At 38.6% G+C, this 26076-nt stretch overlaps 2 protein-coding genes and 1 pseudogene across 2 annotated transcripts; 2 read left to right on the top strand and 1 right to left on the bottom strand.

Annotated features, from left to right (window-relative positions):
- The first annotated feature begins 1859 nt into the window (after positions 1-1859).
- On the top strand, positions 1860-4084 carry LOC119088246 (zinc finger protein 431-like). Its single transcript, XM_037207277.1, has 3 exons — positions 1860-1866; positions 3095-3977; positions 4063-4084. The coding sequence occupies exons 1-3, from the start codon at positions 1860-1862 to the stop codon at positions 4082-4084; spliced, it is 912 nt and encodes a 303-aa protein (XP_037063172.1).
- An 18-nt stretch (positions 4085-4102) lies between these two features.
- Positions 4103-5325, top strand: LOC114688256 (zinc finger protein 844-like). The gene has a single exon (XM_028862876.2). The coding sequence runs from the start codon at positions 4531-4533 to the stop codon at positions 5275-5277; it is 747 nt and encodes a 248-aa protein (XP_028718709.1). The 5' UTR covers positions 4103-4530; the 3' UTR covers positions 5278-5325.
- Positions 5326-19080: 13755 nt separating this feature from the next.
- LOC114688254 lies at positions 19081-25597 on the bottom strand (annotated as a pseudogene).
- Between the last annotated feature and the right edge of the window lie 479 nt (positions 25598-26076).

Raw genomic sequence — 26076 nt, 5'->3', positions numbered from 1 at the left:
ACACAAACACCTTCCCAGCCAGCACAGATGGGCTCAAGCATAGGTACTGGTACAGCCCAATCACCTGAGCATTCCACAGCCCTTGTCTGGTACTCATGTTCTTTGTGTCTGCCTGTCATGACTTCACCAAGATTATAGGTAGTATCACTAAATCCCATATGATACAGTTGAAGCAATTACTATTCAGTGCTAAGCCATTTTGTAACCTGAGGTTTTTTTTCAATCTTTGTGTTTATATTTATTTTTTAAGATAAGATTTATCTGTGTAGCTCTGGCTATCCTGAAAGTAGTTCTGTAGACCAGGCTGGCCTAAACTCAGAGATCCAAATTATTCTGGCTGCTATGTCTTGTGAATAAATGTGGCCCATCATGCCTGGGTTTCTTTATACTATTGTCTGATGGGCCTGTAATGTATGTTTTTGTACAAGTCAAGCTTATGCTGTTTTGCTGAACTTCAGCCAATCATCAATTTTGAAATCTGGCAGAGTGTACTATTCCCTTTCCCAGGATGGCTGTAATTCTGACATTAAAACTACCTGAGCATTCTGAGGCATTCTATTGCAGGTGTGTGACATCCTTCCTACCTACTGTAATTGTTTGGAATTCTTTTGAGTGAATATACATCTTTTGCCTTGTGTGCCTGCTCCTCAGACTGATCAAGGTAGTTTCACAAACCCTGAAGTTGTAATGGCTAGTTTTGTAAGCCCTCATGTAAGTATTGGCAGTTGAGCCCAACTGTCTGCAACAGCCGCAAGAGCTCTTAAATGCTGAGCCATCTCTACTGTCCTATGTTGTGTATTTTGATCAATATTTACATTGCTAACATTTTCATCTGCTCATTTGCAACTTTAAGCATGCATTCTCTTTTAGAAAAATCTTATTTTTTAAACCAGTTTAAACTGGTTTCTGGAAGATGAAAACAGAACTAGAATGTTTGCATAATTCTTTGTAGGAACTTTGATAAACACCTGTGAATTCTTTCTACCTTTTTTGATCAATTTATTTTTATAGATGCGACAAGGTCTTGCTAATATTTAACCCTATCTATCCTGAAATTCACTGTATAGGCCAGGATGTCATGCAACTCAATTCAATTCACCTGCCTTTGCCTCGTGACTGCTGCAATTAAAGGCATAAACCAATACACACAGCGTGCCCATCTTTTTTGTAGTTAATAATTGTTCATTCAATTTCTCTGTGTACTTTGATGTGTTTGCTTGCCTCTCTCTTTATGTCTCTTAATATGCATTTGTCTTGAAAGGCTATATCCTAGACCAAGGGTACAGAAATGACAGAGGTGAATTTCATTGTTCAGTTTTTGCTTTTTAAAATGAGTTGATGATTAGAACTTTCGTGTCATGGAATAACTGTGGGGAGCCCCCCAAATTATATGAATATATTGTTTAAGAAATGTACATTAGTATGTTCTCAGTATCACACTCTCTGTTGTACACATGTATGGGATATTTTAGACTTCAGTGACCTATGATGATGTGCATATCAACTTCACTTGGGAGGAGTGGACTCTGTTGGATCACTCCCAGAAGAATCTCTACAAAGATGTGATGCAAGAGACATACAGGAACCTCACTGCTATAGGTAAGACTGAATTTTCCATCACATTTTAAAATAATGGGAGAATGGTTCCTTAGTCATTGATAAGTTTTGTAATTTCAACTGAGAAAGAAGAAGAATGAGGTGAATAAATCTTGCATGGTTCTAACTTTCACTGAAGATAGTAACCTAAATATTCCACAATTTCCCATAATATATCATACACTTACTGGTATTGTATTTTAGGCTACAGTTGGGAAGGGAAGACCATAATATTTAAGAACATTGTCAATGTTCTGGAAGACATGGAAGGTAATTTTCATGTGCAAGCTGATATGAATGTACCTATGGAGAAATTTTAATGTGTCCTACAAGTTTTAGATGAAAGCAAGAGTGTAAATGAGCACATTTTAAAGTGTACTGATGATTCTTTTTTTTTTTTTTTTTTTTTTTTCCGAGACAAGGTTTCTCTGTGTAGCTTTGCGCCTTTCCTGGAGCTCACTTGGTAGTCCAGGCTGGCCTTGAACTCACAGAGATCCACCTGCCTCTGCCTCCCAAGTGCTGGGATTAAAGGTGTGTGCCACCACGCCCGGCAAACTGATGATTCTTAATTCTCACAAAACCAAATGCCTCAATGTCAGGTAGCTGACATGTGCTTGCAAGGCATTGCTCTAAGAAAGAGCACAGGGAACACAATGCTTTAATTGATGTCCCCCTTTGAATTACACCTTCATGATAGCTATGCTGCAGAACAGCCAGTCTGTTTAATTTCATGCCATTTAGATATTGAAAAAGGTATACATGATGAATATGTGGTAATTATATCACAAAAACCTTCTAATAAGCATGTAGTTCAGAGTGAGCTAGTGTTACTCTTATACTTCTAAGTTTAGGGACATAGACTTCTAAGTTCTATGACAGCCAAGAAAGTTGTGGAAAAACCTTAATTGCTATACCACATATCTATGAAGAACAGAAAGTCAACCTGTGTGAATGCAGTGGAAACATTTTTTCTTGTTAGTTTATCAGTGTATCGTATGTCACTCTGGATACAAACCATGTGAGCATAGAGATATAGAAAGAAACAACGTTAACTCTCTTACATAGGAAAATTAGAAGACATGTAGTATTCCCCAATTTGAGTAGAATTTTTGAATGCGATACAAGTTTTAAATTAATTGGTTTTCCTTCTTCATTGGGAATACATCAACAAACTCATGCTGCAGAAAAGCCCTATGAGTATTGATATGTATAAATATGGTTGTCCTAGTTCACTTTGCAAATAGAGTCACACAATGGAAAATATATGATTGTAATAAGTATGTCAAAGCTCTGCATTCTTCCAGTTCTCTTCAAATATGTGAAGAATCTCATAGAAAATAAAAGTTACAAATGTGGTCCCTGTAATAAAGGCTCTTACCATTACAAATACATTCAAACACCAAACATCCCTAAATGAAGGGGAACACTATGAGTATAAACTTTATGATCTTATTTGTCTTAAAAATTAGACTAAATTATAAAATGAATTTATAAAGAGAAAATATTCATCAGTGTAATAAATCTGAGAAAGCTTTTACATGTGCCAATTATCATTACAGGTACAAAAAATGTCATAGAGGAGAGAAACCCTCCAAATATACTCATTGTGCAAAACCATCTTCATATCATAGTCATCTTCAGAAGAATGAAAGTATTCATAATGGAGAGAAACCCTATATTTGTATTCAGTATGGTGAAGGCTTTGCACACAACACTAGTCTCAGAATACGTAAAGGAAAACATATTGGAAAGAAAACCAATGAAAGTAATCAGTGCAATAATGCCTTCACCAGTGATGGTCATCTTAGAATACATAAAAGAACACATACTGGAGAGAAACCATATAAATGTAATCAATGTGGTGAAGTGAGTACATGTCTCATTAGTCTTCAAAGACATAAAGGAACACATAATGGAGAGAAACCCTATGAATATAATAGATGTTGTAAAGCCTTTGAATATGCCAATAATCTGCAAGTACAAGAGAGAACGCATAAGAGAGAGAAGGCCTACAAGTGTGATCAATGTGATAAAGACTTTTCAATACAGATTACACTTCAAATACATAAAAGAATACATGCTGGGGAGAAACCCTACAAATGTAATCAATGTGGTAAAGCCTTTTTACTATGTACTCTTCTCCAAAGGCATGAAAGAACACATACTGTAGAGAAACCCTACAAATGCAATCAATGTGATAAAGCCTTTTCACGTGTCTGCCATCTCCAAAGACATAAAAGAACACATACTGGAGAGAAACCCTATAAATGTAATCAATGTGGTAGAGGTTTTTACAAAACTTTAATCTCCAAGTGCATAAAAGAACACATTCTGGGGAAAAAACCTACAAATGTAATCAATGTGATAAAGCGTTTTCACGAGTCAGTCATCTCCAAATACATAAAAGAACACATTCTGGAGAGAAACCCTACAAATGCAATCAATGTGATAAAGCCTTTTCATGAGTCAGTCATCTCCAAAGACATAAAAGAACACATACTAGAGAGAAACCCTACAAATGCAATCAATGTGATAAAGCCTTTTCAGGACACACTAATCTTCAAATGCATAAAAGATCACATTCAAGAGAGAAACACTACAAATGTAATCAATGTGAGAAAGCCTTTTCACAACACAGTCATCTCCAAATACATAGAAGAACACATTCTGGAGAAAAACCCTACAAATGTAATCAATGTGAAAAAGCCCTTTCACAACACAATAGTCTCCAAATACATAGAAGAACACATTCTGGAGAAAAACCCTACAAATGTAATCAATGTGAGAAAGCCTTTTCACAACACAATAGTCTCCAAATACATAGAAGAACACATACTGGAGAGAAACCCTACAAATGCAATCAAAGTGATAAAGCCTTTTCAGGACTCAGTAGTCTTCACACCCATAAAAGGATACATTCTGGAGAGAAACCCTATGAATGCAAAGAATGTGGTAAAGCCTTTTCACAACACAATAGTCTCCAAAATCATAAAAGAACACATACTAGAGAGAAACCCTACAAATGCAATCAATGTGATAAAGCCTTTTCACAACCCACTAATCTCCAAGTGCACAAAAGAACACATACTGAAGAGAAACCCTACAAATGTAATCAATGTGATAAAGTCTTTTCAGGACCCACTAATTTCCAAATGCATAAAGGAACACATGCTGGAGAGAAGCCCTACAAATGTAATCAATGTGATAAAGCCTTTTCATGAGTCAGTCGTCTCAAAATACATAAAAGAACACATACTGGAGAGAAACCCTACAAATGTAATCAGTGTGACAAAGCCTTTTCCCGACAAAGTTATCTCCAAGTGCATAAAAGAACACATTCTGGAGAGAAACCCTACAAATGCAATCAATGTGATAAAGTCTTTTCCCGACAAAGTTATCTCCAAGTGCATAAAAGAACACATTCTGGAGAGAAACCCTACAAATGTAATCAATGTGATAAAGTCTTTTCACGACACAGTAATCTCCAAGTACATAAAAGAACACATAATGGAGAAAAACCCTACAAATGTAATCAATGTGGTAAGGACTTTTCACAAAAAGGTCATCTCCAAATACATGAAAGAACACATACTGGAGAGAAACCCTACAAATGTAATCAATGTAATAAAGACTTTTCACGACATGGTCATCTCAAAATTCATGAAAGAACACATACTGTAGAGAAAACCTATGAATGTAATCAATGTGGTAAAGCCTTTTCATGTTCCAGTAGTCTGCGAATACATGAAAGAACACATACTGGAGAGAAACCCTACAAATGTAATCTATGTGATAAAGCCTTTTTACTACACAGTCATCTCCAAAGGCATGAAAAAACCCATACAGGAGAGAAACCCTATGAATGTAATCAATGTGGGAAAGCCTTTGCCTGTGCCAGTAGTCTCCAAATACATAAAAAACCACATTCTGGGGAGAGACCCCTTAATTGTAATCAATGTGGTAAAGCCTTTGCATGTCTGGGTAGTCTCCAAATACATAAAAGAACACATTCTAAATAGAATCCCTTTGAATGTAATTGTGGTAAAGTGCTTATAAGACGCAAGAAATCTCTGAACACATAGAAGAACACATACTGGAGAAAAACCCTATGAATGTCATCAATGTGGTAAAGCCTTTACATGAATCAGCAGTCTGAAATCATGAGGAAATACTGCAGAGAAACCCTATAAATGTACTGAGTGTGGTAAAGTTTTGCACTTCATGGTAATCTTTATACAAGAGTAAGACTTGTAGTGTATAATTAGTCTCTTAAAGCCTTTGCATTTTACAGTAGTCTTTAAGGGCCTGACAAAATTAATACTGAAGGAAATCTGGCCATAAAGGGTTTGGTAAAATCTTTCATGTGGACAAAAGACCGGTGAATTTAAATGATAAGGTTTTCATTTTCTATTCCACAGTTCAATTACATGCAATAAGGCATCCAGGTGTAACACTTAATGCACGTGTAGTAGTATTTCCTTGTCTATTGCTGTTATAAAACGTGATATCTAAGTCTACGCATGAAAGAGTTGGCTGTTGGGTCCAGAAGGGTATAGAATCACAATGAAAGTGGCATGGCAACAAGTTTCAAACACGGCAGCTGCAGCAGAATGCTAAGAACTGTCATCTTCCACCTACAACATGAAGGTGAAACTAAAACTGGAAATGGTGTGGATGTGAATTCTCATGCTCATGTCCAGGGACTTATTTCTTCCAGCAGGGCATGCATTACCCAGATCTTTCCAAATGATACCACCAACTGAGCAGGAATGATTTCTCTAACTGCAAGCCTCCATGCTTGTTCTGCTTGCTTTCTGTTATATAAGTCAGTTCATGATGAAGAAAACTCTGTAAGTGAGCCTTTTGATACTTCAACACCTGGGTTATAGGAATAAATCCTTAAGAGAGAAAAACATTCTTGAGTGAAAATCTCATTGTTAAAAATTTGTTTTAATTGTGTGATCTCAATGTGTCTTTACTGTGTGCATGGTGATTCCCCAAAAATGTATACCCTTGGCTCTCCTTTTAGCTGGAATTACAGAAAGTTGTTAAAAACCTGACCTTTTTCCTGGGAATGAGCTTCTTATAACTACTTGGCCATGTCTCTCAGCCTGTAGATATTTAAAAGCCTTTATATTTCATGTTGATGTCAGGAAATAGGAAATAATTCCTACAAGAGAAAAACCCTACTCAGGTAAATGATTTGATAGAAACTTGACATCACAGTTTTCTTCAATTTCAAGAAAACAATCTTGTTTCATTTCTTTTTCATCATTCCTTGAAGGAAGCACATAGTATTTAACATGTTCACTCAAGACAGATTGTGGAGATCACTGCATTGTTTCTATTTTTGCAACATTTGAGTTATGTACTAAAGTGTGCTATAAATGTGGCAAATCCATTTAGTGAAGTTTATATTTTTGTCCTTTTATTCTTTCTTTGACTTCTGTTCATCTTCTGTTGTGCTTTCACTTAGTAATAGGTATTTTTCTATTGCAATGTATAGAATGGGATGTCCATCATCTAAGTGGTCCATTGTTTATTTAAATATCTGGAAGTTTGTGATCATCCTTTTCAAGTGAGAGTGCTTGTGAAAGGGTGGTAAGTTGTTCTGTTTTTCATATTTTCATAAATTCCCTTGATGTTGTTTATTATCAGCCTGGCTTCAATGTCAGTAATTAGTCAGGGATACATTTGAACTCATGATACTTGTGTCACTCTGCTGAGTACAAGTACAACAATAGATGATATACCCCAATGTATGCTGTTCTGTTACCATGTTTTAACATTAATGTTATGTTTAAACAAAAGTATAAGAAACATTAAATACTTCATATATATCCAAAGCTGTATGTTCATATATGTGGTAGAAATGTAATAATGTAGCATAATCAGCAATCAACTGTACTTCACAACGTAGTTTCATGTACTATGGATATGTATACATTATTTGATATTCCAAGTGTCTTCATGTCCCCATTAGTTATCCATTTGAGACTTCCTCTATAACTACTGTGTTCTAAGGAAATTATCCAGAGATGCCAAATAATGTACTGAAAAAAATTGTGTGTGTGTGTGTGTGTGTGTGTGTGTGTGTGTGTGTGTGTGTGAGAGAGAGAGAGAGAGAGAGAGAGAGAGAGAGAGAGAGAGAGAGAGAGAGATGATTATGGTTTTTTGAGCCATGACACATATGTGTCGTCTGAAGAAAAATTTGCAGTCTCCTTTTTTTCCTTATTCATATGGTGATGAGTTTGCCCGTCTCATACACCACAGACCATTCCCACTGAGATATCACTGATTCTCAAATGAGATTATTTGAAGTGTGATACAGCTAAAATATTGTCGTCTTTTCATGTTGTAAACATACTTTCATCCAAAGATAATGGAAAACAGCACCATCTGAATAATAAATCTAATTTGCAAATGAAAATGATATACAGTTGTCACTTCTTTTGTAATGTGTTGGTTTATTCTGAGGACTAAACACTTTCATAACACTTTCTCAGAACCACAAATGAATGCCAATTATCTCACTTGGTAAAGCTGGTTTTTGTTTAAACAAATAATACTACTTAAACACATAATATCCCAAGATATTTTTTTCCTATTCCTTCATTTGTCCTGTGGCATATGCACACACCCACACAGGCACATACATGAATAATTTTAAACCCTAGTAAGTGCCATTGAGGTCACTTGCAGCAAACAACACTATGGATTTTATCTCTAAAATTCACATAAGAGAAGTAGATAATAGACACCTTTGAGTACAATGTCCTCTCATTGCCATATACACAACATGCTACAAGTAAAAACACAAACACAGTTGAGCATTTTTATGTGTATAAAATTAAATATTAAAAAAATTATTGAGAACATAGCTGAGTCAATTTAAAAACATCTCAGCTGGGCTTAGAGGTGCATGCTATAATCCCAGCACTTTTGAGAAAATGGCAGAACAATCTCTCTGAGGACAAGTTTGTTCTCATAATGAGTTCCAGGACATCCTTAACAGATTCCAAAAAGGAAAAGCATATCTAAAATTATGAATATTTTTCTAATATATTATAACTGTAATCCTTTGACAACTGTCTAGTGGAGAGTTTTATCACATTCTAGTGATAGGAGTAATGGAGTACTCCAGAGTTCAGTAGTATTCCTAGCACCTATATCAGATAGCACAGAAGTACCTGTAATTCCAATTTCAGGACATCTGATGCCTCATCTGCCTCCTGGGCACCAGATATGCAAATAGTGAAAAGGCAGATATATTTGGGATCCCAAATCATTTAAAAGGTTTTCTTCATGTATATATTATTTAAAAAACAATTTAAAGTAATTTAGGTGTATAAGCCTTTTGTATATATATATCAAATGCATGTCAGGTACAATGGAGACCAGAAGATGGTGGCAAATCCTCCATGTTTGAAGTTACAGAGAGTTGTGAGCTGTCCTTTGGCTCCTGGGAATCACAGGCAGGCCCTTTGGATGAGCAACCATTGTTCTTAGTTGTTGATCTACCTACGCAGACCCATGAAGATGACATTAATAGTAGTAAGGTGAGAATGGCTGATCCTACGCTCATCTTTACCTCAGCCCTGATGATTCAGAAGAAATAAAACATTGATAGCATCAGAAACTAACTTAGACTTTCGTGCTTAAAATGTTTTCAAACCAAAATCTTTAGTAGAATATTACTATTTTAAGTTGTGTTACTTTTGTTTATGTTCTATGTGGTTAACTCTGAAGCTGTGTTACTGTGCCTATCTAAAATAACTGATGGTCTAATAAAGAGCTGAATGGCCAATTAGCAAGGCAGCAGAAAAGATAGGTGTGTCTAGCAGGCAGATAATATATCCGGAGAGAAATCTGGGAGGAGAGTTCAAGGAGCCAGAGAAGGAGGAGGACTCCAGGGAACAGTCATCGAGCTACATGGCAAGCCATGGCTTATGACTTACAAAAGTAAGAAAATGGGAAAAGCCCAGAGTCAAAAAGGAGGGAGGAATAATCTTAAGTGAAGTAAAGCTGGCTAGAAAGTAAGCCAAGCTAGTGCCAGACATTCATAGTTAAGAAAAAGCCTCTGTGTGTGATTTACTTGGCAGCTGGGTGGTGGGCCTCCCCCAAGAGTTAAAAAAGAAATGTTAAAACACAAATCTACACAAAATGTGGGAAGAGTACAAAAATTTATCAGCATAGACACTGTCAAGACAAGTTATTAAAAAGTGACTGACTGCTTGACCAAAGCAACAAGACTTGAGTTCATCTGAAATGTGGTAAATAGGCAGCCATGGGAGCCCACAAGGACACAGGTCAGCTGTACCCTGCTGGAGTTTATGCCTTCTGTAAGGAGAGAAAAGGAACTTGGGGGCATGAAGACCAACTTGTCTGAATGGCATCATATTCTGCTTCCTTAATGCCTTCAAAAGCTTCAGTTAGTGTCCATTAGTGATGGTGACTCCAGATGATCAGGAGATCCTGAGACTTAAACAGAAGTCACTCTAAGGTTGGGGCAATCAGGCACTTACAAAGAGATGTGGGGTATGGATGAACTGTTAGGGATGGATTCTAGATGTGAGAACCAGAGATCAAATGACCAGAGGACAATCATTAGGGTGTACCCAAGGACAAGCTGGCTCCTCCTGTGCTCTCTGTATCTACCCAGCTGTGGTGGGTTAGCCACCTTCAGCTTTCAACTCTTTCATTACTCTTGGCAACTACAGCGTAGCTGCCAGTGACAGTACCGTGCATGCTTCCACACAATGGTCCCCACCCCGTCGTCATTCCTCTCACCTGACTACCTGACAGGAGTACAGACATTCTAAAGAGACACGGATGTCTCTCTCTTTGGCTAACAATTAGGCAAACAGTAGATTGAATGACATTCAAATTTCCCTTGCAATCACATTCTGGGAATAAATAGTCCTGCCAAGGAGAATGTTTCTGCTGACGAATTATATGCATCCTACCTGAACCAATACTTTGCAAGAGAGAGAGGAGCAGAGAATGGGGGAGGGTTTAGGTGATGGGTAGAAATTCATTATATGGCTTGGGTAGCTTAGTTACTTGGATGGCAAGAAGAGTTAACTTCTATTTTCATCCTTATTCCAATTTAATCACATTGAACCCATATCATGTTTTTGATTTTTATAATGAATTTTTTCTTTCATTCTCTTTTAAATTTTTTTAAGAATAGTCTCACTATTACTCCCTTGCTGGCCTGAAACTCAATAAATAGACTAGGCTTTTCCAAAACATCAGAGAGATTTATCCACCTTGTGTGCAGAGCACCTGTATTATAGCACATCACAATAAACTAATTTGGCTCTTTTAATTCACTTATTGAGGACGAGTAACTGAGCCTGGCTGATTAAGTTTAGGTAGACACAGGCTCTGGTCCTAACTCCTGTAAAAGAAGAAGGGTCCCATCAGCCCTCCCGTCTTACAGTCCCTTGTCTTCCAATGGTGAGTAGTACTGTCTTTCTTTATCATTGAGTCTGTTATAATGCATCAAAGGACCTGAACGGAGTTCTGTCCTTATTCTATAGATATTGAAACTCAGGCTCACAGAAATAAGTGGTTTTGAATATAGTTAAGTCTAACTGTTCATTGTCCTCAAACCCTTATTTTAATGACTCACTAAATGAAGTTGAAAAGCAGCCACCTGAGCCAGGCATTGTGGCATAAGACAATAATACCACTCTGAAAGTTGAGGTAGGAGTTTCAGGTTTTGAAGTCATCCAAGTTGAGAGTGGTCATTGAGGTCTGGTAGGAAACCCACAAAGTTAAGGGAGACTGGAATTGGCCCAGGTCAATGTCCTTAGTCTTCCCAGAAGCTACAGAACTTCAGGGAATATGGCATCAACATGTGTTACTCTGAGCCTCAGGCTGTCTTTTGTCCCCTCATCAGGGGCATTATCTTGTCTGCAGCCTACGAAACCAGTTTAGGACCCCTGGAATGTGGCAGTCCCACTTGAATCCCAAGCTAATACTCCTCTTGTATTCCACATCAACAGCATTTGTACCAAGTAGGGGCATGTTATTTCATTGTATGTGCATGGGGCTTGGGAAGGACATAAATACCCCATTATCTAGGGTGGTTGTTCATCTGCCTCTTCCCCACTCATGCCTTAGAGGCCTAGTCACAGTGCCAGGGGAGAGTGTTGCAGGTCCAATTAAAGCGATGTGTCCTAGCTCACATGATGGCAAGCAGTCCCTGTTTACCTGGAACAGACACTGAGGCTTGGGGCCAGGTTTGTGTAGCTGAGGGGCTGGTAGTGTGAAAGCATCATTGGCTCAAGACTCCATGGGCTGGACATCTGCTCCCTGCTCTCTGGGTCACACAGGGCTTTCAACTCTCCCTTCCAATGTCCTTCAGCTGTCTTTATTTCCTCTTTGTTTCTCCCTGTCCAGTGCACTCGATGTCTCCTCAAATTCAGTAAGCTGTCAGGATAAAACAGAACCAGCAGGTAGTGCAGGTAGGATGAAGGAGTAGAGGCTACCTGGTTTGCACTCTATGGCTAGAATCGAGACTGGTGTGAAAGTTGCTGGGATTCTCCCATTTCAGCTGGTAGTCCCATTTCTGGACTACCAGTTGTTCTTTTTATACACATGGGCCACCATGCCTGGCCAAAGGAACTTGTCATCAACAAAATTAAGGCTTCCTTTGGCTTATAAGTGAACAAATAACTGAGAGATTATGATATTTGCCAATTATAACTCAGAGCTCAGAGCAGCTTATTTTACATAGCCAAATATGTATGATAAAATAAGTATTCATAAAATTCTACCTTAGGTGTCCAATTAAGGGAAAACATGATGAATTTTGGGTTTATATTTCATTATAATCTAAAGTCTGTTTCATAATTTACTTCTTTGGTTTCATCTAATATGTATTTTTTATTGACTCTAGTATTGAATAGGAGAGTCACAGTACAATGAGGCAAGATTCTTTGTTTGCAGGACACTGTCTAGAATTCACCCCTGCTTCACAGATGATGTACTCGGCCCAGCTTCCTAAGTGGCTGCAGTTATAGGCATGAGCCACTGTTCCCATTTGCAAATTAACATTTGCATTGGCAACATCTTATAGTTCCCATTTAGAATGGTACAGAGTGGTTTATTTTCTATCATAGGCTAAATGTTAATTTTACATTCTGATAGATGTTCACATTAGTGGTGACAAATATACAAATATAAAATTAGTGTTTCACCATTTTCTTTGAAAAGCCACTTTGGTTTGGCATGTATAGAAGAGAAAATAATGCCTATGGCGTAGACACACCCTGGGTATATGCCATGTAACTTCTTAGAATGCTTGTAACAGAATTGAAGAAATCAGAAGGAGATCTGAGTTATTTAATAAAGTTATACAGGGCCCAAAAGAGACTTTCACTGATTTTTTTTTTTTTTTACAAAGATTGACTTTAGAATATACCAAAGTCAGAAGCTAGACCAATACAAATTGAATCTTTGGCATTTGAAAATGCTAATTCACAATGCAAAAGTGTAATTTGGTTGTTAAAGGCAAGAGCAGTACCTTTAGGTGATACAGTCAGTATTGAGTCTCATAACCATGATGATGTTTGGATAGGAGAGGTGATTTCCAGAGGCTTGAAGAAAAAAAATGTCAGGTGTTTTAATTGTTGAAAACAACATCACCTAAGAAAGGAGTGTAGACAGGCATTCCTAGAAACAATGTTTTTATAAGAATAATTCAATTAGAAGGCCCCTGCCTTCTGGAGTATACAGAATGTGTAGCAAAGGCTAACATTGGACCATTGGGTCCAAATTAACAAGGGATAGACAGGATAACCTTTGCCAGCAGGAAATGCCTTCAGTGGCCTCTCATAGTCCCCCATATCCAATTTGGGTCAGTCATTCCCTGTCAACATGGAGTAAACTCCTACCCAGAGCAATTAAAGGACCTATGCCTATTGTAAAAAAAAATCTATACTGCTCTGGATGATAGAACAGTTTTAGAAGATAAAACAAAAATTTCATAAGTAACCATCAAGTGAATATTTTTACAGACTTCTATAAATGATCAAATACCAAAGCCAAAGTTATGAATAAATGACATTGTAACTGAAGGTCTGGTAGACACAGGGCAGATGTAACAATAATTGAACCTAAATCTTGGCATCCAAATTATACTTTTGAAGAGGTAAATGTTCATCTTTTAGGGATTAGAACATTATCTCAGGTAAAATAGAGCATGAGATGGTTCTAATGTAAAGGGTCAGAAAGAGCAAAATTAAAGCCATATGTGGCTAATATAGCAATGCATTTATTGGGACAAGATTTGTTAAAGCAATGGAATACCAAGATTAACATTCCTCTGATCTCAGAAACAAACCATACACTAACATATTTCTGGGAAAAATATTAACAGGAATTATAAAGAGCAGTCACTGACCATTCAGTGTGTACAAAAACAAGGCACAACAGCTGTTGATTTTTTAAAGCTACTGATATCTTTACCTTTAAAATGGCTGACTGACAAACCTGTCTGGGTGGACAGTGGCCTTTGACATCAGAAAAATTATAGGCCTTACAACAGCTGGTACAGGAGCAGCTAAATGTTCAACATGTTGAGGAATTTAACACTCCTTATTATTTTCCTGTATTTGTTATTAAAAAGAAATCTGGAAAATGGAGAATGATAACCCATCTAAGAGCTATTAATAAGGTGACTCAGTCAATGTGCTCTTTACAGCCTGGAATTCCCTTCCCTTCTCTATTACTGAAATGGTGGTCTATTATAGTTATTGCTTTAAAAGACTGTTTCCTCACTCTACTTTTACAAGAAAAGAATGAGGAAAAATTTGCCTTCACAGTATCTAATTATAGTAATTCTCAGCCTGATAAGAGATATCAATGGAAGATTCTATCACAGGGGATGGGGAACAGCCCCACCCTGTGCCAATATTTTATATAACAGCCATTGGAAATGCTTTGTGTACAGTTTCCTCCATCTTTGATTTACCATTTTATGGATATTTTACTAGCAGATTCAAATATAGATACTTTAAAGGAAAATGTTTGAAGAAATAAAATTTTGCCTTGTTGGGGGCTACAAACTACTCCTGAAAAAATACAAAGAGGAGATTTCATTAATTACCTAGGATATAAAATGCATTTACAAAAAATTCAGCCCCAAAAGCTACAAATCAAGAGAGATCAATTGTGGACTCTAACTGGCCTTCAAAATTTCCTGGGAGACAGTAACTGGCTATGACCAACAATTGGATGAACAACTCAAGAACTAAGAAATTTATTTCAAACCTTACAAGGTGACAAGGACATAAATAGTTGAAGAGATTATCAGCTTAAGCTGAGAAAGAAATGGCTCTGATAGAAAAGAAATTATAGAATGCACATGTGGATCGTGTAGATCTATAACTATTTTACATTCTGGTTATTTTACCTTCTACATATTTCCCTGGAGAAATTTTAATGCAAAGAGGTAATATCTTAGAATGGATATTTTTATCATATAAACAGAAATTAATGACCTATGTAGAAAAATTCTGAGTTGATTCTAAAATGAAAACTGGACTTTGCCAGTTAACAGGAATAAACTCAGCAGAAATCATAGTACCTTTTACTAATGCTGAAATTTCCTCTTTATTGGAAGAAAATGAACCTCAGCAATTGATTGCAGGGTATTTTTTGTAGAGATTAACAACAAATATCCCAAAAGCAAGAGAATTATCCTTCCTCACATTAAATGGGAACACCAATTTCTGGAGCCCCAACTTTCTATACTGATGCAAACAAATCAGGAATTGCTCTTTTTTTTTTAAAGTGACTCAAAGCCCTTATGATCCTGTTCAAAAGTCAGAATTATATGCTATTCTCGCAATATTATTAGATTTCTCTTTATATAGTTACTGACTCTCACTATGCATAAAGAGGTGTTTTACATATTGAAATTGAACTTACTTCAGATGATACAGACTTGATTTTGTTATTTATTCAGTTACAAGAAATAATGATAAGTTGAAGTCATCCCTTATGTATAACACATGTTAGATCCCATATGGTTCTATCAGGCTCTCTAGCACAAGTTTTTTTATGAAACTTATCAACTATTGGTAGGGAATGTACTAGAAGCCTCAGAAGTTCCTTAAAACACTATGTCAATGGCAAAGGTTGTAAAAGGATTTTCCCACCACTTGATAGAAAGTCATAGAAAATATAAGCAAATGTCTTATTTGTTCCTTGTGTTACCAAATTCCACTATCTGCAGAGAGTAGTGCAAAGGGTACTCAAACAAATGAAATTTGGAAAATGGATGTGTTTCATTTTACAAAGTTTGGAAAAATAAAATATTTCTACCACAGTATAGATACATGTTCAGGATTTCAATTGGAAATGGCTTTGAGTTCTGAAGAGGCTGATTCTGTAATCACACATTTGTTAGAAGTTCTGCCATCATGGGGATACCTGTACAAATTAAGACTGACAATGCTCCAGAATATGTGTCTAGTAAAATGAAACAATTTTATGCATATTACAACATAAAACATATTACAGATATGCCACACAATCCTATACAGTTATACAAAGATGTAATCACACTCTAAAAGATATGCTTAATAAACAGGAAGGGGTAATAAAGACCCCAGAGATAGATTGCATAAAGCTTTAATAACTTTGTTTTCCAAATGCTAATGAGGAATGACAGCTGCAGAGAGACATACGGCAGTAGAAAATCCTACTGAATTCAATCAGCCTGTATACTTCAAGCATGTGTTGATCTCTGTGATTTCTTAATCTTGCAAGTTGTTTGTTTTTAATTTCCTGTTTACTTTAGTAATATTATATCCTTCTAAGTTCTCTGATGGAGTTAAAGATTAGATGGTTATACTTTTCCTTTTGAACAAATTCAGAAAAGACACTCATAAAAGAGGTGTAAAGTGTATAAGGTTGAGAGACATAAAAAGATAGTTTTGGGTTTGTAATGCAAGTTAGGCTAGAAGGTGAATTAGGTACCACACTTTGGACTCACCAAGATAGGATAGATAATGGGAGTGTTTTCTCTTAATTTGTCAAATGTTAATGGACTAGGCATGGTTAATGTAATTATTGCCTTATATATTTATATATAGTTATTGTATATAGTTTCTGTGTTCATCAAAACCTTCACTTTGTATTTAGGCAAAAAGGGAGAAATGTTGTGTGATATTTTGTTTGTGTTTAGACAAATAAGCTTGCCTGGACATCAGAGGGTAGAGTTTAGCCTAGTTAGCCACAGAATCTTGGTGTGGGTAGCTCATGCCTTTAATACCAGGCTTGGGAGGCTCTTACCTTTAATCTCACCACTGGAGAGGCTCAGGCCTTTAATGCCAACACTCTGGAATCTCCTGACTTTACTCTTACCAGGAAGGTGGAGAAAGGAAGTGATAAGGTAGGGTGGAGACAGGATCACAGCCCTTTTGGTCAGAGGATCTGAAAAGGTAAGAAGTCACTGGTGGCTGCTCCTTTGCTTCTCTGATCTTTCAGGTTTTAACCCAATACCTGGCTTTTGGTTTTTATTGCTAAGACTAATTAGGGTCATGATTCAATTATTTTAATTAGGATCTTGTAGTTCTTGTTTAAAGGAACTTATTATATTTGGTTTTTTTTCCATCTAAAAATACTGTTTTACTTATAATTAATTTAAAACTTGTTTTAAATTGTGAGCAAGGCAGACATTCAGGAAGATACTAGCTCCATTTTTCAGGCCAGAAACTGAAGCCATGCCCCCTTATCTTAGATCAAGAGCCTCACACATATTAGGGAAGCACTCTAACACTGCCTTGGGTTCCCTCATTTAAGCATGGTACCCACGAGCATTTCTCCATGACTACAAGGCGTTTTTGGTTACCTCATCTCCCAACGCTCTACAACAACAGTTACTGACTTCAGGTGGATTCTGGAATCCACTGACCTTGTAACCAGTATGTTCTCAGGCACTGTTAAATTTTTCTTTCCCTTTTTTTCCCCCTTGAGACAGGATCTCACTATGTATCCCTAGCTGTCCTGGAACTTGCTCTGCACACTAGGCTGGGAATGAACTCAGAGATCTGCCTTCTCTGCCTCCCAAGTGCTGGAATTAATGGCATGTGCTACCAGCACACGGCTTTGGCTCTTGCTATTATTTCTAACTCAATTTCACAGTGAGCCAAGGTTACAGAGAAGCTCAAGGGAAAACAATGGCTAAGAAAGTAGACCCCTGATGTGGGTTTTTTTTTTATTTGTTTGTTTGTTTTGTTATTTGTTTTTTCAAGACAGGGTTGTTCTGTGTAGTTTTGGTGCCTGTTGTCCTGGAACTCTTTCTGTAGACCAGGCTAGCCTTGAACTCACAGAGACCCACCTGCCGCCGAATGCTGGCATTAAAGGTGTGCACCACCACTACCCAGCCTCTGGTGTGGGTTTTAAGGAAAGGCTGATAGGGGAATTTCCAAGGCCACTCTGAAACCCAGGGTGAAATTTAATGGGCAATTCCCAGATACATTTTTTGTTTGAGCAGTTCCTGTGTGTGTGGCCCTGGTGTCCTGGAACTCTGTAGAGCAAGGAATTCAGGAGCTCTGCTGCCTCTGTCTCCCAAGCACTGGGATTAAGGGGGTGTAACACAAGGCCCAGTTCATCACTAGTTCTAACAGGAAACAACCAAGACTAAACTTTAGGCTCTTCTAGAACAGAATGCTAGACTAATGCACATAAAAGCAGGCTGTCCTCACGTAAGAGGCATGGGTTCCAAGAGGGTGTGTCTCAGCACCATGGAGTTCTGAGCACAGTTGGGAGTGTGTGTATGGCTATGTGTCTTCCTAGCATAGACAATCCCCATATTAAACAGCGGGTCAGGGTTCAAATGGCACCATGCCAACTCAGGACAGGTAAACCTGACCAAAGCTGACACTGATGTCACACCATGGCCTCACAGCACAAGACCACACAACACTTTTGTTACTTCCTAACCATATTTCATGTGTGAGGAATAAGTTCCAAGGCTGGGGGTGCACACACCTGTAATCTCAGCATCTAGGAGGATGAGGTAGGATTGCTATGGAGTTTAAAGCTAGCTAGGATTGTATACAGTGAGACCCTGTCCTAAACAAACAAATAAAAAAAGCCACCTGCACTGACAAAAATAAAATAAAAAGTAAAAACAACTCTTTTCTTCCAAACTCAAGTATGCCTCTGGTCTGGTCCATTGCGTTAGTCTTGGAAGCAGTTGGGGTGGGGGGGAGGGATGTTTGGACTATTTGCTCACCCAACATTATACACCAAGATATCAGACAGGGTGAAGCAGGGCAGCCATTTTTCCATGGAACTGAGCTGTGCTGAAGTTCACAATGCTCAGACCCCCGTCTTTCTCCCGGCCTCTTCCTTCCGGTGTTGGAAGGCAGAAAACAATCTTCTCTGAAGATACTTGGTCATCTTAAATACAAAAGCACTCTTCCAGTGCACTGTGGTTTTGGAAATCCTGGTCCCAGTCTAGTTCAGCTGGTGGATGAGCTGATTGATACATTCACCTGATAGCCAGGAGAACCCATCTCCTTGAGGAACCCCACCCTGTTCTTGTAGCATGCCGGGCCATGGAGAGGCAGAAGGGGCACAAGAATGAGGAGATCTCTGGGAAATGCTTGCCCAGGAAGGCGATTTCATGGACGAGGTCTTCTAGGCAAATGACACCAAATATCCCCAGGTGCTCCTCAATCACTGTGTTGTCTGTCACAGCGGCAGTCTTATTGTTAATCCTTGCTTGTCCATGTTCCCGGACAGACTTCAGTTTGGAAGGTCTGAAGGTCACATATCCCCAGGTCACTTAAGGCTCCACTGTGCGTAGCGTTTTCACACTCTGAGGGGTGACATGGCCAAAGACACCACTGAACAATTTCTTCAGGCGAAGTTTTGCTATGGTCTTCTGTACCAATAAACTCATTCCTTCTGTCCTTTCCATGCGAATAACAAAGGCCAAGGAATGTTTATCAGGCACTTCCAATGCACGAGGTTTCACTTCGAGTTGCCGGACACGCATGTATGAATGATTCCAGTTGCTTAAACCTGAATTCTTTTGATTTCCCCTCCCTCTTTGCCAAAAGGGCCTGCTTTGCCTGGGTTGCTTTGAGAGCCTGAAAAGCCTTCCTCTTTTTCAGGAGATTTTCCGGAACCAAAGAGATCATTTTTCTCTCCCTTCCTCCGCCATCTTTCGGTGATACAGCTACTGCTCAGGCACGGGGAAGAGAGGCCCACTCTATGGCTCCTTGATCATAGAGACGCCGCTCTCGGCCACTCTGGAGGACCCAGGCTGGCTGGGATCCCTTAGTGGCTGTGAGCTTCCGATGAATCTTCTTACTAGCCCTGAATCCAGGCAAAAAAAATTTCCAGTTTCCTTCACATCTCTGCCAAGCTTTCTAGAGTCTATGACATTCATCAAGATCCAGCCCTTTTCATTTAGGCCATGGTGTCTGGACACGGCCGCTTGGCTGTGAACAGGAAATGCTCAGGAACTTGTTATATTTGTATGTTTCTGTTTGTGTCTTTCATCAGTGGTGCTGTCCATATTGCATTTCTCTATCAATTATAGGTTTAAGAATGTATTATTTTTTGAAAAAATGATGGACTTACATGAAATTTTGTATTTTGAAAATTGGCTAACATATATTACTTTCTAGAAATTTGTTGTTTGAGGGGAACTTTCTTTCTTTTTGTTTTTTTGGTTTTTTTGAGACAAGGTTTCTCTGTTTAGTCTTGGTGCCTGTCCTGGATCTCACTCTGTAGACCAGGCTGGCCTCGAACTCACAGAGATCCACCTGACTCTGCCTCCCAAGTGCTGGGATTAAAGGTGTGCGCCACCACTACCCAGCCCTGGGCTTCCCTGTTCTCATTTCTTGGCATATCTGTGTTTTCCAATTGTTGCTGTTTTCTTGTTTTTTTGTTTTTGTTTTTATAATTGATAGGGTTTATATATTGATTTGGAATTGTTAAGTATTCTTACACGTTATTTTCTGTGTGTCTTAGTTAGCCTCAACTGTCATTGTTACATATCCTAGCATGATCTGAGGACTATCAGTTGAGGGCTGGCATAGATCAGAATCACCTGTTGCTATGCCTGAGAGATTATACATTTATTGTTTGAGTAGAAAGGTCCAATCACTGAGAGTGGCAGTGTCTCTAAGCACGTGGCCCAGACTTGATAAGAGAGCTAGCTGAGCATAAGACCATAACCAGGCAAGAGAACACATCAATAAGCAATGTTTTCCTATGTTTACACCTTCCGTTACTAGCCATGCCTTTTTCTTGAGTTCCCTCAATGATTGGATGTGCCCTGGCAGTGTTAGCAAAGTAAGCCTGTATATATAACCTCAATTGCTTTTGGTAAAAGAATTTAATCACAGCAACAGAGAAAATTTTTAGAACAAAAATGGCTACCCTTAAAAAGAGGCTGTTGCTGTAAGAATCTGAGAAAAATGTATTTTGGAGATATGCAGGAGATATACAGGACTTTGAATATCAAAAGCCATTTTAAACTCTACACAGGTCTTTTTTTTATTTTATTTTACAATACAATTCAGTTCTACATATCAGCCATGGATTCCCTTGTTCTCCCCACTCCCGCTCCCCTCCCCTTCCCCCCAGGCCACCCCCATTCCCACCTTCTCCAGGGCAAAGCCTCCTCCGAGGACTGAGATCAACCTGGTAGACTCAGTTCAGGCAGGTCCAGTCCCCTCCTCCCAGGCCGAGCCAAGCGGCCCTGCATAAGCCCCAGGTTTCAAACAGCCAACTCATGGAATGAGCGCAGGACCCGGTCCCACTGCCTAGTTGCCTCCCAAACTGATCAAGCCAATCAACTGTCTCACCTATTCAGAGGGCCTGATCCAGCTGGGGGCCCCTCAGCCTTTGGTTCATAGTTCATGTGTTTCCATTCGTTTGGCTATTTGTCCCTGTATACACAGATCTAAATGGGCCATTCCAAGAAGATCTGGAAAATGACTGTTGAGAGTAATTTACATAGTGGATGGAGGTCATGGTCATGAGAATACAGTGGGAAATAAACTCCACACAAAAACCATGCTGGAGGTCATATCCTTTGAATGAGAATGGCCCCCATATGTTTAGACATTAGAATGCTTGCTCCTCATTTAGTGGATTGATTGAGAAACATTAGGAGATATGGAATAGGTAGAGGAGGTATGTCATTGGGAATGGACTCTTGTTTGCTGCCCGCTGCCTTCAGATCAGGATGTAAACTCTTAGATCCGTGCTTTCCTACTGCCATCTTTCCTACAATGATGATAATGGACTTGAAAGAATAAAACGAGAAAGGTGAAGTGGGTACTTTTGGTGGGTCCTGCCACAGTGTGCCTGCCACTAAGCACACACACCACAAGCAACAAAGTTGGTGCAAGGGGTTTATTGGGGAGGATGAGAGTGAATGTGCGCAGGGCCTTGTCAGAGTGGGGACATGAGAGAGGCAGACAGACAGACAGACAAGAGGAAGAAAGAAGAGGAAGAAGAGAAGCATGAGAGGCAAGAGAGACAAGAGACAAGACAGGTGAGAGGAGGCAAAGAGGAAAGAGAATGAGCTGTGCCTGGTGGGCACTTTTTAGGGGTGCCCATATCAAATCCTGATGGTGGAAAGGCCCTGGCAGCAGGTGATGACGTAGCTTATCTACTTTGACAGCAGAAGCAGGCTGTTGCTGTGGTGAACACTAACAGGACTAATCCTCTGAGAAGTGTAAGCAACCTCTCAGTTAAAAACCTCCTGTTGTAAGTGTTGATTTGACAATGTTCCCCTCACAGCAGTAAACCAGTAACTTAGCCAGGCCATTTGTATATTATCCTGGCAAAGAAATCTGTCTGTATTCTGCCCAAGTACTGAGAAACTGAGGCAGAATTAAAAAGTAATGACTTCTTTGTCAAAACACTGAGTCGGTGATACAGTTAGTACTTATGATTCATGCAGGTCTATAGTGAAAAAGAGCAACAAGTAAGGCAAAAAGAAATGAAACCTGCAGTTTGGAGAGAAAAACAAGTCATTTTAGAAGGAAAGAGAAAAGGAGGATAACCCCTTTTGTTTCTGGGCCCATTCAGTAGGATATGGCATTGCAGGAGAAATGCCTGCTAACATATGTTCAGAGAGACACACAAACAGATCAACAGTGTTGAGTATACATCAGAGAAACAGTATCAGCAATTACTAACTTTATGAAAGGGCAGACAAGCTGGATATGGTGGCTCATGCCTTTAATTGAGAACTCAGCTTTAGTTGACAGTCACATACTAAAACAGAGGCAGTAATTTTCAAGGTTAATGACATTAAAGAGAAGACACCTGTCCTTCACTGACACCTTCCTCACTGTGACTGCTGCCCTCACCAGTGGAAGGGAATGTACATTGTGTGCTGTTGTGTGTTGGGAAGACAGAGTTGGTTTGTTGATCATGTGAGACACTGCAATCATGAGAGCACTGCACTACCCTAACTAATGATACTATTCATAATAACCTAACTAAAGTGCCATTTAAAGAACAGGGGGGAAAATGAACATTTAACCTCCAGATGTCTTAATTCTACAGAGACAGTGCCTGATGATGGATGGGCTCATCTTAACAGGGAGCTGGGTTAACATTGAACAGAAGGTCACCGTGTGGTCTGCTGCCAATTTGACTTGTGTGTTTGAAGATACCAGTGATTGTTAGAGCCTTTTGTACATGGATCACTTTTATAGTACCCTTATTCATATGAGTTTTTTTTCATATAATTGAAGAAAACTGGAAGAACTCAGAGCTTTACCACACTGATCCCATTTATAACATTTTCCTTTGTGGTGAGTCACACTACATTTGCAAAACAAACCAGAACAAATAGAAGAATTTACAATCTTTTTGTATTTAAAGGTCTTTTCTGTGGGGTGAGTTTGCTGATGTGTTTCCAGTGAGATTTGAAAAGCAATTATTTATAAACTTATATCACATTCAGAAAGGTTATTCAAAGTTGGGACTACTACACGTCTTCTAATTGTTCTTGGTAAGAGAGAGATACATTGCTTCTTTCCATATCATTTATGCAACCTTAGCATGTTTCCACAGTGATTTATAGTATACCATTACAGAAAGATTAACAAAAGTTTCCATATTGCATTCCTAAACTGTATTTTTGTTCCTCATAGAGATGTGGTATAGATATTCTGGCTTTTCCTCAACAACCTTCTTAATTCTCATAAATTGTCTCAATCACAAAATTCTGGTTACTCACCACAAGTTACACTAGATTTACAAGGTAGTATTTGGTCATTAGATTTTGAACATATACTTAACTCCCAATGCACATGTATGCCTTTTCCGATACCTGAGTGGTATGGAACTAAACATATTAACAGTTTTATAGTTTAGTTCTCATGAGGCTATGATTAAAATGGTGATATCTGTTAAGGCATTATTTGATTGTCTTATTTCTGAGAGGAATGCCTTGCAAACAGAGATCTGTAAATGTAACCAACCGTCTTATTAAATAAGAAACACAGAACCAATGCAAAGAAGAAAGCCAAGAGACCAGAGCTAAGAACCTTACCCTGCAGCTAGCCTCTTCAGGAAAGAGACCTACTTCCTGTCTGTTTGTCTTTATATAGACTTTCTGTTCTGCCTTCTCATTGGTTATAAAACCAACCACATGACTGCCTCTTCACTGTCTGTTGTACAGCCCTCCAGGTCTTCTATGGTATTGAGATTAAAGGCGTGTGTCTCCAATGCTGGCTGTATCCTTGAACATACAGAGATCTACCTAGCTCTGCCTACCAAGTGCTGGGATTAAAGGCATGCACCACCAACGCCCAGCTTTGGCTGTGGCTCTAATAGCTCTGACCCCCAGGCAACTTTATTTATTAACATACATTTAAAATCACATTTCAGTACAAATAAAATACCACCATATTGAACATCTACTTAACATTGAGATACACAGTAATGTGAGAATTCAGGTAATCATCAATACACTGAAAGCTGTGCTCATTTACACTGTTGCTTTTCCATAAAATTTCCAGGGCAAATTAAAATTTTTTATATGGAATTCAAGGCCAGCCTGGTCTACCAAGCAAGTTCCAGGACAACCAGGACTTTTACACAGAGAAACCCTGTCTTGAAAAACCAAATAAAAAAATTCTTCTTTGGGATATTTGTATTATCTTTCATCATAAAAATTATCTTCCGTGTCTTCTAGATCAATGTTCTTTAATATTGTGGTCTTCCCATTTGTACCCTAATACCAGAAAATGTCTGATTTATTATTGGAAACTATGCAAAATTTAAATTTCTTTATCCGGTTTTGTGGTGATATTTTATTCGTGCTCTAACAAATAAATCTTGCCTGAAGAGCAGAGGAAAAAGCTAGCCATTATATTAAACATAGAGGCCAGGCAGTAGTAGCACACACCTTTAATCCTAGCATTCGGGAGGCAGATCTTCATCCAGATCTCTGTGAGTTCAAGGCCATACTGAAACAGAGCCAGGTATGGTGGCACACATCTTTAAACCCAGCCCTAGTTAACCTAAAAGTCTGGAGGTCTATACAGACAGACAGAATGTAATAGAGCTGGGCAGAAAGAGGAAGTGATGTGGCTGGGTGAGAGAGGAAGTGAGATGGCAGGGCACAGAAATGTATACAGGTATGAGTATATAGGAAATAGCTCGCTCTTGGGCTGAGGATTTCCTAGCAGTAAGAACATGGCTGGCTTCTTTCTGCTTCTCTGATTTTTCAGCTTTCATTCCAATATCTGGCTCTAGGTATTTTTTGTTTTGTTTGTTTGTTTTTTTACTAATAAGATTATTCAGCAATTCATGTTACACAGTTTACCTACAAATCATGCCTGACTCATTCACCACATTCTTCCCTTTTATTGACTGAAATTACAGAAGAGCATGAAAATCCTAGAATACGTTGTCCCCTTATTTTAAATGTTGAAGGAAAATCCACAGTCTTACCTGTAGGGATGAGGTTTGGGTAGGTCTCCAGCATAACATCTCTGTGGAGACTCTACTAAGAAGGATCCAGTAAAGCCCACTCCTCCCAAGGGAAGTTGATAAGCACATCATCATAGGTGATAATATAATCACCAAGTCAGTTTAGAAGGAAATTGAAAAGGAGGTTCTCATGTGTCATTTCTTGGCCATTTGAATAGAACTTCCCTTTCCAAGAGAAATGACTATTAGCACACATAGAGAGAGACAAGCAAACAAGTCAACATACTAAGTACATGTCAGAGAAACTATGAACAATACTAACTACAAAGAAAGACGGGCAAGCTTTGTGTATTGTCTAATACCTTTTTTTTTTTCCTGGTTTTTCCCGAGACAGGGTTTCTCTGTGTAGCTTTGTGCCTTTCCTGGAGCCCAGGCTGGCCTCGAACTCACAGAGATTCGCCTGCCTCTGCCTCCCGAGTGCTGGGATTAAAGGAGTGCGCCACCATTGCCCGGCTGTCTAATACCTTTAATCCT

Source organism: Peromyscus leucopus, chromosome 6, assembly GCF_004664715.2.
Source record: "Peromyscus leucopus breed LL Stock chromosome 6, UCI_PerLeu_2.1, whole genome shotgun sequence".
Lineage (NCBI taxonomy): Eukaryota > Metazoa > Chordata > Mammalia > Rodentia > Cricetidae > Peromyscus > Peromyscus leucopus.
The sequence above is the reverse complement of the archived record's forward strand: the minus strand, read 5'-3'. Positions and strand labels throughout refer to the sequence as shown.